This window comes from Castanea sativa, chromosome 5 (genome assembly GCF_040712315.1).
Source record: "Castanea sativa cultivar Marrone di Chiusa Pesio chromosome 5, ASM4071231v1".
NCBI classification, from domain to species: domain Eukaryota; kingdom Viridiplantae; phylum Streptophyta; class Magnoliopsida; order Fagales; family Fagaceae; genus Castanea; species Castanea sativa.
Window position 1 is genome coordinate 33,849,012 of NC_134017.1, and position 14,048 is coordinate 33,863,059.

The 14,048-nt window shown below is 34.2% G+C and overlaps 1 protein-coding gene across 1 annotated transcript; it reads left to right on the forward strand.

The window, feature by feature from the left end:
* Positions 1-9,199: 9,199 nt before the first annotated feature.
* Positions 9,200-10,294, forward strand: LOC142635095 (uncharacterized). The gene is made up of 2 exons (XM_075809309.1): positions 9,200-9,269; positions 9,675-10,294. The coding sequence occupies exons 1-2, from the start codon at positions 9,200-9,202 to the stop codon at positions 10,292-10,294; spliced, it is 690 nt and encodes a 229-aa protein (XP_075665424.1).
* The last annotated feature ends 3,754 nt before the right edge of the window (positions 10,295-14,048 follow it).

The window sequence follows — 14,048 nt, forward strand, 5'->3', positions numbered from 1 at the left end:
CAAAATAGGAAAATAGCTAAAAAAAAAGTTCTAAATTATAGAAGCCTAAAATTATGGTAGATTTTATCCAAATTTAGTAGCTCCAGAATAGGAAAAATATTTATTAATTGATATGGAGCTGGAAAGTCAATCAGTCATTAATCTACACCATAAATTGCTCCCAATTAAGCCATATTAGCCCTCAATAACTTGGACTAAATTTATTATGCCTTAATCTTCCTTTAGGCCAAGCTTAGAGTAGAAAAGGTGGAAAGAGATGGGATTAGGTTTAATAGGAAAAGGTGGAAAGAGTAGAAACTTGGCTCTTGAGGGTATAGAGGAAGAGAGTGATGACTCTGAAGATGAAGATGAAGATGAGGACGAGGATGAGGACTTAACCTTCATAGCTGATGAGATTATCAAGCTTCTTTAATTTAGGAAAAAAGATAAGGACAAACCTCCTAGGAAATCTAAATCCTCTAAGAAGAGCAAGAATGAGAAATCCCTTATCCAATGCCATGAGTGCAAAGGTTTTGGCCATATGAGAATAGAGTACCCAAACTATCTTATGAAGGAAAAGACCAACAATTCAAAAGATAAAAGGTTGGTTGCTACCTGGAATGATACTAAGGATGACTCTTCCAATGAGTACATGGATGAATGTGGTCACTTTATAGCTTTTGCTGCCTCAACCAATAAGGTGATTGTGGAGAGTGCTAGTGACAGTGAGGATTCTTTTGATGTTGAAGTACCCAAGAAGATGACCCTTCAGGAAGCCTATGATAAGCTATGCAATGAATTTATAAAATCTGAAAAGACTTCTCATCGTTGTAGAAAAGAGCTTAATGAGGTGAAAACTGAACAAGCTGATCTGTTAGTCAAACTAGATGAGACTATAAAGTTAGTTGAGACTCTTGTTGTGGAGAACACCTCACTGGAAGAGAAGGTCAAGAATCTCGAGGTTAAGCTTACTCAAGCTAGAACTCAAATAGAGAGGATGTCTAGTGCAAAGCTTGATGAGGTATTAAGTGCTTAAAAGCCTAGTTCTAATAAGATTGGCTTAGGATATGTTGTTTCCTCTGGCCCTTCCTCTTCCACGGCTTCTGGATCAAGGACTGTCATTGTGCCCTAATCTGAGAAAGGTGATAAAGGTGATAAGGGTATGAATCCAAAACTGATTTGGCTAATTCTAAATCCTTTGTTAGACCTCATGTTTGTCATCATTGTGGTGTTTCTGGACACATTCGTCCTAATTGCTTTAAGTTGTATCCTCAGAAGCAAGTGTCCAAACGGTCATAGGTTTCCTTTCAAGGACCTACACCTTTGTTTGGAGAGTTATTAAAAGCCTAGAGCTTTTTAACTAAATTTCAGGAGAATCTTAATTCTTCTATGTCCTTTAGTAGACATACTAGGACACGTGTCTTTTCATCTTCATGACCAAAGACTCGTGCTGTGTGGGTGAGAAAGGAGCTTAAGACTTAATTGTCTTTTATGTTTGTCCTCTACTTTAATTCTTTCTATCTAAAGTAGGACTCTTTTTACTTGATTTCTTATCTGCTTTTGGAATCATGCTTTCATACATCTACATCTTTCTTTCATACCTTCATGTTGTTTTTCTATTTTTGTTTGGTTGTTTAGTCTTTATTTTATCTTTTTAAATAAAAATTGAAAAATCAGAAAAATAGAAAAACAGTGTGTGTTTGTGTACATTGGTACTTGTGTACCTTGAATGGCCATTGAAATAAAGCTTTCTAAACTTTTTATCTCTTGTAGCTTAGATGAGCATTTCTATGCACAACTAAGCAAGTGAGCTTTGTGGCTCTTGTTTGTGATGAGTAAAATTAAGTTATCTCTTGTACTTAACACTCATATCACTCTTTTTAACGGAAAGGACTATAAAATCCTAAGGAAAAGGCATAAATAACTATCTCACCATTGTTGCCCGCCAATCATGAAATGACATCTGTATGCTTCAGCATAGCAAAAGTGCAATGTCAAAAAGCTTAACATCATTGGGTATTTCTTTTCTCTCTCTTATATGCCCATGCATGATATGCTTAATAAAAGAAAAATATGCAAAGAAAATTAAAGCAAATAAATCAAAATGCTTTAAAATATGATTGCAAGCATGTCTTCTAGGAGATGTGGGAGTTATAGAATGTACCTCGAAGGTGATAGTCCCCATCAAGTAGTTATGATCGTGTGTAAGTTAAATTGATTTACCCATATCTCAAATCATTATAACATGTAGACACTTATACAATCTTGCAATATTTTTCACACACAACATCAATATTCTTTGCTACTTTTGATACATGTGCAGGTACAATGTGATTTGACCATCACGAGGCTTGCTTGTGTTAATGTATGCCCACTAAACTGTCTTGACTTGTTTTTGAAATATAAAATTGGTTAGACGTGTTTAGTGTATGTTTATGTTTTGGATATATATGCATGACATTTTTCTTGTTGAGAGATGTTTTTGTGAGCTTAAAATGTTGTTTGGATCTTTGGTTGAGTAGCATGTTTGATTGCATTCATGTTTTTGTTTTTCTCTTCTTTGGAAAACTGTTTTTAAGCAATCTCAATAGCTTCTCAATACCTCTCGACAGCTAGACTATCTATCGAGCTCTTCAGCTTCTTTTTATCACAATCTCAATAGCTTCTGGATAGATTCTCGATCCAACTAGAAACTTTCTGTTTGGCCAATAGATCCTCAACAGCTTTTCGATCAATCGAGGTTGGCTCTTGTTTCATTATATTCATGCATTTTTATTGGTTACTTTTGCCCCCTTGATCATCTTTAATCATCTTTATGTTTCTCGGGTGAAGCTTTATAGCTTCCTGTACCCTTTTTCAATCATGACAAAAAGGGGGAGAATTTGTGGTTTTTTTTTTTTAGATTCTACAAGTTAAGGGGAGAAATACATGCCCTTGTAAGGGGGAGTGTTTACCTCCTTGTTGTTGTAGGAGCTTCTTTTAGCTTCTTTTTCTTGTACACCAGTCTTGTGACAATGTTTACATACATTGTGTTTATCTTTGACATATATATATATATATATATATATATATATATATATATATATATATTATGATGATATATGTCTTCTTCACCTACCTCTACATGTGTTGTTTCTTTTCTATCTTTATACACATATTTCTTAATTTTTATGCAATTTTTTATTTCTATTTCACACTAAGATGCCTTGATGAGTTTTGTTTAAATTGTTTCAGAAATACCGGTTGTCAAAGTTTCTCTTGCCATGAACTCTCTTCTTGCAAATTTTTTCAAGAGTTTGTGTCAGAATAGATTTTACTGTACTTAACAAGTGAGTATGAGTTGAGTGATTTATGACTTCTCTCATATTTTTATTCTTTTGTTGTGGTTTTGTTACAGATTGATAAATGGGGAGATTGTTAGGACATATGTGATTCATGTTAGGAACATATGTCAACATTTTATATAATTGGCTAATCCTTTGACAAAACGCACTTTACTTATATTTGGGTAGATTTAGAATGTGTTCTATACTTCAAGAAACAAGGTTTTAAGTTCAAGAGTTAAAGCCATGCAACTCTATCCAAGATTCAAGTATTGAAGTGCTGGATTTTAAATCTTGACAGCTAATACCTATCGAGGTTTAAAAGCTGTCTAAGCACAAAGCTTGACAACTACTGGACAAATAGGGTATCTATCGAGGTTTGTGAAAAACAGATTTTTCAGTTATGATTTTCATCCAATTCATGAATGTATGTTTGGACTTTCTTTTCTCACAACCCTACATATTTAAAGATTATTTTAAGGGCCGTCAAAGGTTGCACAAGAGCACAATTGCACAAGTGTGACGAAAAGTGTGACCAGAAACCTAGTTTGCTCTAGTTCTTCTTTCTCTTGAATAAGCTGTTGTGTTTGTACACCGTAGGGTTTTGTGACCAAGCAACTTCATGATCTTCATCGTCTGATGAACTAAAGAACTTTGCAGCCAACATCCTTCTCAAATTGGTGAGTGAGTCACATACTGGGATTTGTGCAATACAAGGAGAGACTATCACTACAGAACAAGTCCAATTGGGTATTAGGATAAGGGTTCAACTATAGGTTAGTATAAGGTACTGGGATTCCTTTACTTGTAACCCCTTGTTTTAATAATAGTGGATTCTCGAGAGTGGTGACCTTAAAATCACCCGGTGGGGTTTTTGCCTCGGCGGTTTTCATCATTCATAAACAGATCACCGTGTTAAATTTATTTTTCTCTGCATATTTAGTTATTTGGTGATTTGTTTATGCTATCAGGCTCATTGCATGTAATTGAACCTAATTAATTCACTCGGTTAATTCATCACAAGGGGTCAATACATTCTTGGCCTATCAGTAGCTTCTCTATCCTCCTCTACATTTTCTCGAATCATGTCAATCTCCATCTCCTTGTGGTAGTCATCCACACTCCTACAACCTTCAATAAGACTGTAATTTTTTTATGCAAGTGCCTATAGTAGTGACTAAGGACAAACCGCCTCCTCATATTGACCTTCATTTCCTCCCAAGTCTAAATAGGTCTCTATTGGTTTCTCCTTCTGTTCATCACAAGTTGATCCCATCATATAATAGCATAGTCAGTAAACTCAACAACAACGAGTTTTACCCTTTTCTCCTTGGAGTAGTTGTGGCACTCAAAAATCAACTCCACTTTCTTCTCCCATTCCAAGTACGCTTTTCCCTTGGAACTATGGTATCTACATTTTGATGTTTCCTAGGTTTCTATCAATGCCATCTTGCCATCTAGGATCTCTTCAGAAACCTCTACCACACCTTTCTCCCCTTGACACGAACCTGCCCTCATTGTTCAATGAAGCTTGATCCTCTTCATCTTTGAACTCATCCTCATGGTCATCATCCAAATCATCCATGCATGCACACCTTTCTTGCCTTCTAGCATTAGGGGCTCTTTGGGGGCACTTCTCAAGCAAAGTGGCAATAACAGCGTCTTGCCTATCCATCTGATCTCAAATCTCATTAAACACCACGTTCAAGAGCTCAAACTATTGTTGCATAGCCTGCAACATGAAGGACGACTCCTCCCTCCTTCCCTATTTGATATTTTGCCCCTGAAAGACATACTTTTGAAACTACAGAGAAATGTTAGAAATTATTCCTCACAAGACTCCCTCATGTGTTTGAACTCAAATTATGTCACTCACACTTGTGTTTCACTCTTAAATTGGCTTTTTCCTAATATTAGTCTCACATTCTCTTGCCTTTTTCCACTTGTAGCTTCCCATTTTTTGTTCTTCATTAAACTAATAAACTTGATCAAGAAATTCAACTTGTAGTATTTAAACTAATATTGACGGCAAGAAAATATTACAGAAACAATAAATCAAAGGAAGAGGGCTAAAGAAGACAATATTTTTGTTTGAGAGAACTGAAACTACAAAATTATTTTTTCTGTTTTCTATTTCTTTTCTGAAGTCACTTTTTTTTTTCACGTTTTTTTTTTAATTTTTTTTTTGAGCTTGGTGCATAATTCTAATTTGGTGCACATCACAAAATAAGAACAAGGAATAAAGAACACAAAAGGAACAAGATAGGGTGATAGTAGGAAACAAAAGATAAAGGGATAGTAAAACTGATTTTAGAACCTGTGCTCTGATACCAAATGATGCGAACCTCAATTGACACGCTTTGAGACCCAACAAATAATTTTGGAATACTTGCCCAAGAATGATAAAATTCAGATTTTGATAGAAACCTTGACCATTTCATAAGTGAAACGCAGACTAAAGGCATAAGTATTAGACCTTAACCCAATGATTATAACGTAATCACGAACTGAAGGTATAAAATTTGAACGCCGCAAGGAAGAATCCCTGATAAGTTCATAGTTATTGAAGAACCAAAAGAAGAGCAAAGCCTCACCTTTTTCTGAATTTTATTCAATGACCCTCTATTACAATAAGTGCATGCTATTTATAAGACATGACTGAAAGTAGGAAAAAAAAAACGTACTAAATAATAAAAGCCTAAATTAAAGTTGATTTGGTCTGAAATTAGTAGCTCCAAAATAGGAAAATATTTATTAATTGATATGGGGCTGGAAAGTCAATCAACCATTACACACCATAAATCGCGCCCAATTAAGTCAAATCAGCCCTCAATAGCTTGGATTAAATTTATTATGCCTTCATCTTCCTTTGGGGCAAGCTTGGAATGTCCTATGTTAGAATTGTTGGGGTTTATGCCCTAAAATCCAATTTATTGGCATGTCATAAATAATTAAATTGTTTAATTACATGAGACTATTTATAAATGAACTAATGGTACATTATCACAGTCCATGAGATACATTGTATTTGATTAATGCGATTTAGTCACTGAAGATATAAATCACAAGTTCCTTGTAAACTCAAAATGTAGTTCGTAGTCGGTGATGAAATTGGGCGTTTCATCTACGAAGACTATAACACATCAACTGAGATGATTTGTCTTGATCATAGAAGTGGAGACTTCTAGTTGATGTGTTGATGTGTCTTAAGAGTTAAAACATATTGAACTGGACCGCTATGAAATTAATTATTCAATCAACAATTGTCACTTGAATAATTAATCTCACGACTTCTAATTTCATAGACTCTCAATCCTAAGAGGATAGTGAACCCGATCGTGAAATGTAGGTTACTTTGATATATCATGAGTGGGATCTAATACTTCACAGTCAAAATCTCAATATGTTGGGTAATCACATGTAGTGTTGAGGGAACACATATTCTCAAGATGGAATCCATAATCTCTTTTTATAGAGACAGAAAAAATCCCCTTAAGGTAAGTTTAATGGGAACTGGTTATTCAGGGCGCTCACTCTAGTAAGGAGTTACTAAAGCTTATATTTATTGAAATTGGATTTTAATAAATGTGAATAACTAAAAGATTAAATTGGGTACTCAAGGATGAAATAGTTGTTTACAAAGTGACAGCTTTTTTTGACTTTGCTCATTATGGATATTTCATGGAATGGTCAAATGATATCATTAGAGTCTACGAATATAATTTATTAATAAGGCCTAGAGTGCAATTATATTTATATAGTGGTATTAAATATAATTAATGGTAACTTTAGATTTATTAAGAGTTGACAGAAAAGTCCAAGGCCCATTGGAGCTAGAGTCTTACTTGTTCCCTTTGGTCCCATCTCAAGTCATAAACTAAAGCCCAATTGGGTAGGCCCAAAAGGCTAGCCCAATTAGATAATCGGTTTTGTATAAGGAGAGAAACATACAGTTTTTTCAGTAGATGAAAAATGGTGTGTATATGAGGCACTCTCTTATTCTCCCTTGAACACATATATGTAAACTGATTGAGAGACCACACTTCTTGGGTATCATGTGGAATTGAGATGAAGATTAGAGGTATTCTCAAGTCTTGGTTTTGAATTTTACTGCATCAAGGTATGCTTTCTATTATTTGTTCTAGAATTCAAGGTTACAGGTTATCTCTCATGAATGAAGTAGATCCATGATTGGTACTTCCGCTATGTATTTTGTATGAGATACAAAACCAGATTTTCCAACAAGAATCAGCCCAAATCTCTTTAATCAACCCATTAAGTGCTTCTTTGATCTTCTTGGATCTTGCTCTAGTAATAGGCCTAACTAGAACATGCAATGGATCCTTTAATGCTTGTTGATTGTCATCAACTGAAGTTAGATAAAAGAGCTACACTTATCAAGTCAAAAAGGACCAAGTTTTTACATTTCATGTTAAGTGTGTGCTCAATGCTTGATATATTCTTTTTCTTATTTGACATGGCAATGCTTTAGATGATGATTTTCAAACCACATGCTCATATCTTTTGATTTTCATGATGTAAATGGTGGACTGTATGTAATTTAAAGTTTTTGGTGTTATCTTTAATGTGACTAACTAAATTCAACTGTGGATTAGTGAAACTAAATAATATGATTTTTATTCAGTTAGGTGGACATTTTCATGTGGAGGTCTTTGTTATTGTCAAGGAAGTTAATAAGTCATTTTCTTTTTTAAGGTATATAAGCTGCACTTTTGGGAGATCTAGGGTACCATGAAAAAGAAAGAACATTGGCAAGAGCCCGAAAACAAATTTATGTTGCTCTTTGGGACCATGATTTAACTTTGCCTTGAGGTTAAAAATGAGATTACATCATACAAAGATACAATTGTATACAGTAATGAAGATTTCCAACCATGAGAAGTGGAAGCATATAAGCATAAACAAATTATTTTTGTATTTATTTGTATGTAAGTTTTTGATGTTATATTATTGCAATTTTAATGTGGAAATTGTTACTATAAACCTTGATTTATTTTTTCAAATATAGAAATTTTATTTATTAGTGCTTAATAAAGAAAAAAAAACATATAATATATTAAAATAAATTTCCTGAACTTCCCTATGCATAGCACGGGTTACCGACTAGTATATATATAAAACTGAACCCTTTAACTTTTTGTTGACTTCTCCAGAACTTACTACATCTTTATTTTTATTTTTTTAAGCTGAAGTACAAGTAAGCCTAGTTTGGTTCATATGATACGTGAAGATTACATGGGATTAGTTTTCAGAGGTGCTACGTCCACAATATTTTCACAACAAATCATAGGTGGTTAGTTGAAATTGGTTCAAATTTGAACCTAACACTAAGATTATTTTTTTGCCCCAACAATAACAACCAGTAACAACCTTCCATTTAATATTTGTTGTAAAAATGTTGTGAAAATGTTGTGGACATATCATTTTTCTTTATTTTTTTTTTTTTTTGATAAAAGGATTACATGGGATTCAGTAGTTGCAATGGACTGGCACAACAGCAAGCATGTAGGAGGAGAAGTCGGCCATGAAATTTCCATTGTCTTTGTCAGCTTCAAAAAACAAAAAAGAATGTACGTAGGATGTTTTATCCAATGGAGTCTTTAGTTGTTTGGTCCTTTATTTTAGTTTGAGTCATTAATTTAAGGATCTAATTTTTTTTTCCCCTGAAAAGCCTCTGATTGTTGTCAGCTAATAAGTAATCGTAGATTTTGGCTTTTGTACATTGCCAACATATAAAGCTGGTCAGGTTGTTAAGAATTATGAATTATTATCATCCCAGATAAACTTAAGGGGGAATGATAATTTAATTATACTTAGAAAACATAATATTCTTTGTGTTTTATTGGTCAATCATCCCTGAGGACTCGTTGATCTGGATGGGGAACAAAAAGAGCTCTTTCACAGTGAAAAGTGCCTATTACGTTGCTAAGGGGCTGATGGACGCAGGTACTGCAGGAGAAAATTCATCAAACCACCAAGCCTCCCCTTTTTGGAAGAAGATTTGTCTATAGCCACATTTTTAAAAAAACACAGCTATAGGTACCCTTTAGAAAAATTTTATTCAATTGGACCTATAGCTATAGATCAGCTATAGCCACGTTTTTTGTAAACGCAGCTATAGCCCACATTTTTTGTAGTGGCACCTCCAAAAGTAAATTTTTTTGCATGGAGGGTGTGCTTGGATGGCTTGCCATCAATGCTCAAACTTTGGCGTAGGGGCTAAATACCTCTGGTTTTTGCCAAATTTGTGACAAGGACTTGGAATCAATTAACCATGCTCTGCTCCATTGCAACCATGCATTGAAAACAGGGCTTGTTGGAATGATTGCCTTGTGTATTTCTCTTTTTCAGCACATGACTTCGTTGGTATCACAACCCAGTTCCTTGAAAAAGGGTCTTCCACTGATCTGGGCCTCTTTTGCATGGCTGCTTGGACTATTTGGGGAAACAGGAACAATGCCATACATAATGATGCAGGTTGCTCGCCAACTCAAGCTTGGGAGAGTGCAAAGCAATCTCAAATAGACTTCACTACCTCCTGCCCACATGATCACCCGCCTCATCCCACGGTTAGGACCCATTGGTCTCCTCCCCCACTAAGTTTCCACAAAATTAACATTGATGGGGCAACAACAAACGATGGAGACCGCTCTAGCATTGGTGTCATCATCAGAGACCACACCGGAGCCACTATTGGAGCCTTCAACAAACTCCTCCCATCGGCGCTCCCTGCCATTGTCACTGAGGCGTTCGCTCTGCATCAAGGAGTTCTCTTTGCTACAGAAATGGGAACTTCCAAAGCTATTTTCGAGTCTGATGCCTTAGCTCTTATTCAGGCTTTAAACTTAAATGAAAGTGGGGGAGAGCTCGGCCACATCCTCCAAGATAATAGATCCTTGGCTCATGTCTTCAATTGGAGCTCCTTCAAGCATCTGAAAAGGGAGGGCAACAGATCAGGTCCTTGCCCATGAGTTAACTCGAGAAGTAAAACTCTCGAGTCAGTCCCACACATGGAAGGGGGTCTCACCTCCTCTCATTCAGCAGATTCTAAATGATGATTTAATGTAATTCTGTTTTCTAGTTCTGTTGTACTCCAATTTTAGATCAATGAAATCATAATATTTCCCTATAAAAAAAAAATTATAAAACCAAATGTACAACACTTAGACAATGTATATAAGTCTCAGATTACCTCAGATCAAGCCATCTATCTTCTAATCTATATATACCTTAGGTAAATCATTATATATTGCTCTCTCTCTCTCTCTCCCTCTCTCTCCACTTCAATTGGTCTCCCTCCATCTTGCGGTTCACACCGTTATCAATATTTTTTATCCAAGCGTATGCAATATTTTGCAAGGACAAGTCGAGAACTTTCATTCTAATGCTTGCTCTGTTGCCTACTCTTGCTTTCTTCTTGCTCATGTCTTTTGTGTGAATCTATAAAGCAAGTAGAGTTGATGACGAGAAGCACTTCAATGCTTTCCCTGCAATTGTGGCGGTATTTTTTTATAATATTTTTTTTAATCTAGATTATGATGTAGTTAACTATGATTTATGCTTGGGCATTTTATCTTTTTTTTTTTTTTTTTTTTAGGCTTAGGTTTTGGCAGCTTTTTTTTTTGAAAGAATTATTTTTATTTTTATTTTTGTTCTTCTATATTTTTCTGTATAGAAACAGTCCATGAATAGTGAGACTAACGTGTTCTTCCTTTTGACTTTTGAATTTGATCGTGATTGTTAATTTTTCATATAATTGCTGATATTATTTTATTGTTTGTGTGTCTTATTGTGGTAAAAGTTGAATATTTTAATGGGGATTTTGAACTTGGGCTTTTCTTCTAGAGGTTAAAGATCTTTCATATTCTTCTTTTGTTTTTGGTTATTGGTTCTAGATTTGCATTAATTTGTTGTTATTATTATTATTATTATTATTATTATTATTATTATATTTTTTTTCAAACTGATGCTTGGAATTGGATCATGGGTGAATTATAAATTGAATTCACAAATTGATGGGGTTAGATGTAGATTATTGAATGCATTGGATTTTTATGTTCCTATATGTGTTATGAGTTTGATACATGTATGTTTGTTGCTTTGATTGACTCAAAAAATAATGAATAGTTTATATCATCAATTGCCCTTTTAATTCATAGGTTTTGGATCACACTGAATTGTATGGTGCCCTTTTTTCAAAATTCTAGACCGTTACATAATACTCATTGAGACAAAAGACTAACCACTGAATATTACCACGTTACAAATATAAAAACATATTAGAATAGTAACTCTCATCTAACATTTTCAAATAATGTAGTGTAATGAGACTAAAATTTATACTGCTAAAATATCTCTACCCCCCCCCCCCCCCCCCACCTCGGTTTTGCCAACCACCTAAAATGAGTCATTGATTTCACAGTTGACATTGACAACTTTGTAAAACTTATGCCACAATATATATATATATATATATATATATATATATATATATATATATATATTTTTTTTTTCTCTTTTTGAAATACATTAGATAGGCTCATAGAAATTAGGGTAGAGGTTAAAACATTCATGAAACCTTCATTTCTTTTTAAAATAAATTAGATGGGCATTATGACTTTGCTTGAAAATTCTTACTATATATGACAACTGTGTTTCAAGATAGTTATTTCAATATAAGATATACTTAGGAAAAGGGTATTTCTAAATTTAAGCTAAGCATATGGATAGGATATCTAACTAAGGGGAAATTATTATATTAATCTTTGGAATAATTTAGAAGGAACATTTATATAAGGCTTGGTAGTCATAGTAGAATGAAAGTTGAAGTCGAGTTTCATTTTCCTAAATTCGTGTTTGTCGTAAGAGGATGAAAAATGAAAGAAGGATTCATTTCTCATCATTTAACTCGAAGAAAACATGTTTTTAAATATTTCTTCCTAGTTAAGTGATGGTATCTTAATTTATTTTGATTACATTTTTGTTTATAGTTTGTGAAAGATCAAATATTATAAGATTTGAAATAATCTTTTAATTAATTTACCATAACTAAATATGTAATATAAACAAAATGAGCAATGCTACAGTCACAAACTATATTACAATATTTTTATAAAATGTTGATGCGGTCAACCACTTATTGGTTTTCATCTAGACCCAACATTAATATTACTTTTTCATAAACCAATAATGACTCACTATATCAGCAGTTTGTAAACTTTTTTGTAAAATGATTTGTATCTCTAGCATTATTCAAACAAAATTTCTAAAATTATTCTTTTTAAATTTAATTTCAATAATTTTATCATATATTGCATGGATTAGTGACTAGTTATTTGGTATATGTATGACACAATGTGGAGAAATTATACAGTCCTCTGGTGGGCCATGTCACTTCTCCACCATTCTACTAAAAGATTCTCACTTGTTTAAAATTATTGAGTTAGTAATTAGTTTCTGTTTATAAAAAGTTTCTATTTCAACAATTTTAAACAAGTGAAAATTTTTTAGTAGAATGATAGACCACATCACTATAATAACCTTATAATTTGTCCGCAACTACTGCGCGTAGGAAAGGGAATAGTTAAGCGTTCTCTAAATATAGGATCATAATCATATCCCGCTTAATTAGATTCGATAATCAAACGACAAGAATAAAATGGAGCCAATCAGGAGAAGTGACAACTATGTTTAGTGGTTTCTGATGAGCCAATGCGAGGGCAATACGTTAGCGCAGAGAATGCGACAACATCCCATCGTGAATTAAAAAGCCCATGTTCCCCATGTTGACATTTGAAATCTAAATCTTATTCATTGCCTTCATTTATCACAACAATAGCTGATTGTGATGAGGAATAATCCTATGTCATTAGTGGAAATTATGTCCCTAATAGGTTCTTTCGTGTCGTTTATAGGCTTGTAAATTTTATAATGCCGTCATCGAGTTTCTTTATTTTGTTTCTTTTTTCTTTTTCTTTTTTGTTATTTATTTATTTATTTATTTATTGTTTTTTTTTGGGTTTCATCAAGCAAGAATTGAATCTTCTTTCTCATAATTCATAAATCCCTCAACCATTAATGGTCAAAACCCAAATCTGTTTCATGGAAATATCTCTAGGTAGACTACAAGATCATTGGTTGCTTGAACTTATATTGTTAATGTGTGTATAGTATTGTGGGCTTGGCCCAACTAGATTATTTACTTGTATAGCACACATTGTACTACACTCTTACTTGTACTGCACTCATATTTACTTGTACTGCACTCATATGCCTCCTATATAAAGACACTCATGTATATTGTTTCAATGAGAAATATAATACTATTGAATTCAGTATTTCTAACATGGTATCAGAGCCACTGCTCTGACTTTTTTTTTTTTTAGCAGTCTTGTCTTTTATTGATGTTACTCCATTCTCAACATCGCTTCCGCCGTCACAACAACTGCTGCAGCCTTTCGCCGCTGAACCTTTGACATCTTCCAGACATCATCCTTGGGTTCTGGACCTGTAGCAATCATCATTGAGGAGTTTTACACTGCAAAGGCCACTACCTCTTTCTGCACCGCCGTGACACTTGCTTCGATCAGTTTTCTAAAGGTACCACTGAGATCGTCTGGCACCGATCTACAACTTGGTGGAAGCCGTGAAGCCATCAGAGCCTGCACGTGCCCTCACAAGCCGCTCAAAGATCTTGCGTTGCCTCCCACGCGCCTCACGCGCCGT

What these genes read in the sequence shown, in the direction of transcription:
- LOC142635095 (XM_075809309.1), top strand. Translation starts at nt 9,200, where the DNA reads ATGGGGAACAAAAAGAGCTCTTTCACAGTGAAAAGTGCCTATTACGTT. An exon ending in TAAGGGGCTGATGGACGCAG is followed by an intron (nt 9,270 to 9,674) that starts GTACTGCAGGAG and finishes TCTCTTTTTCAG; the next exon opens with CACATGACTTCGTTGGTATC.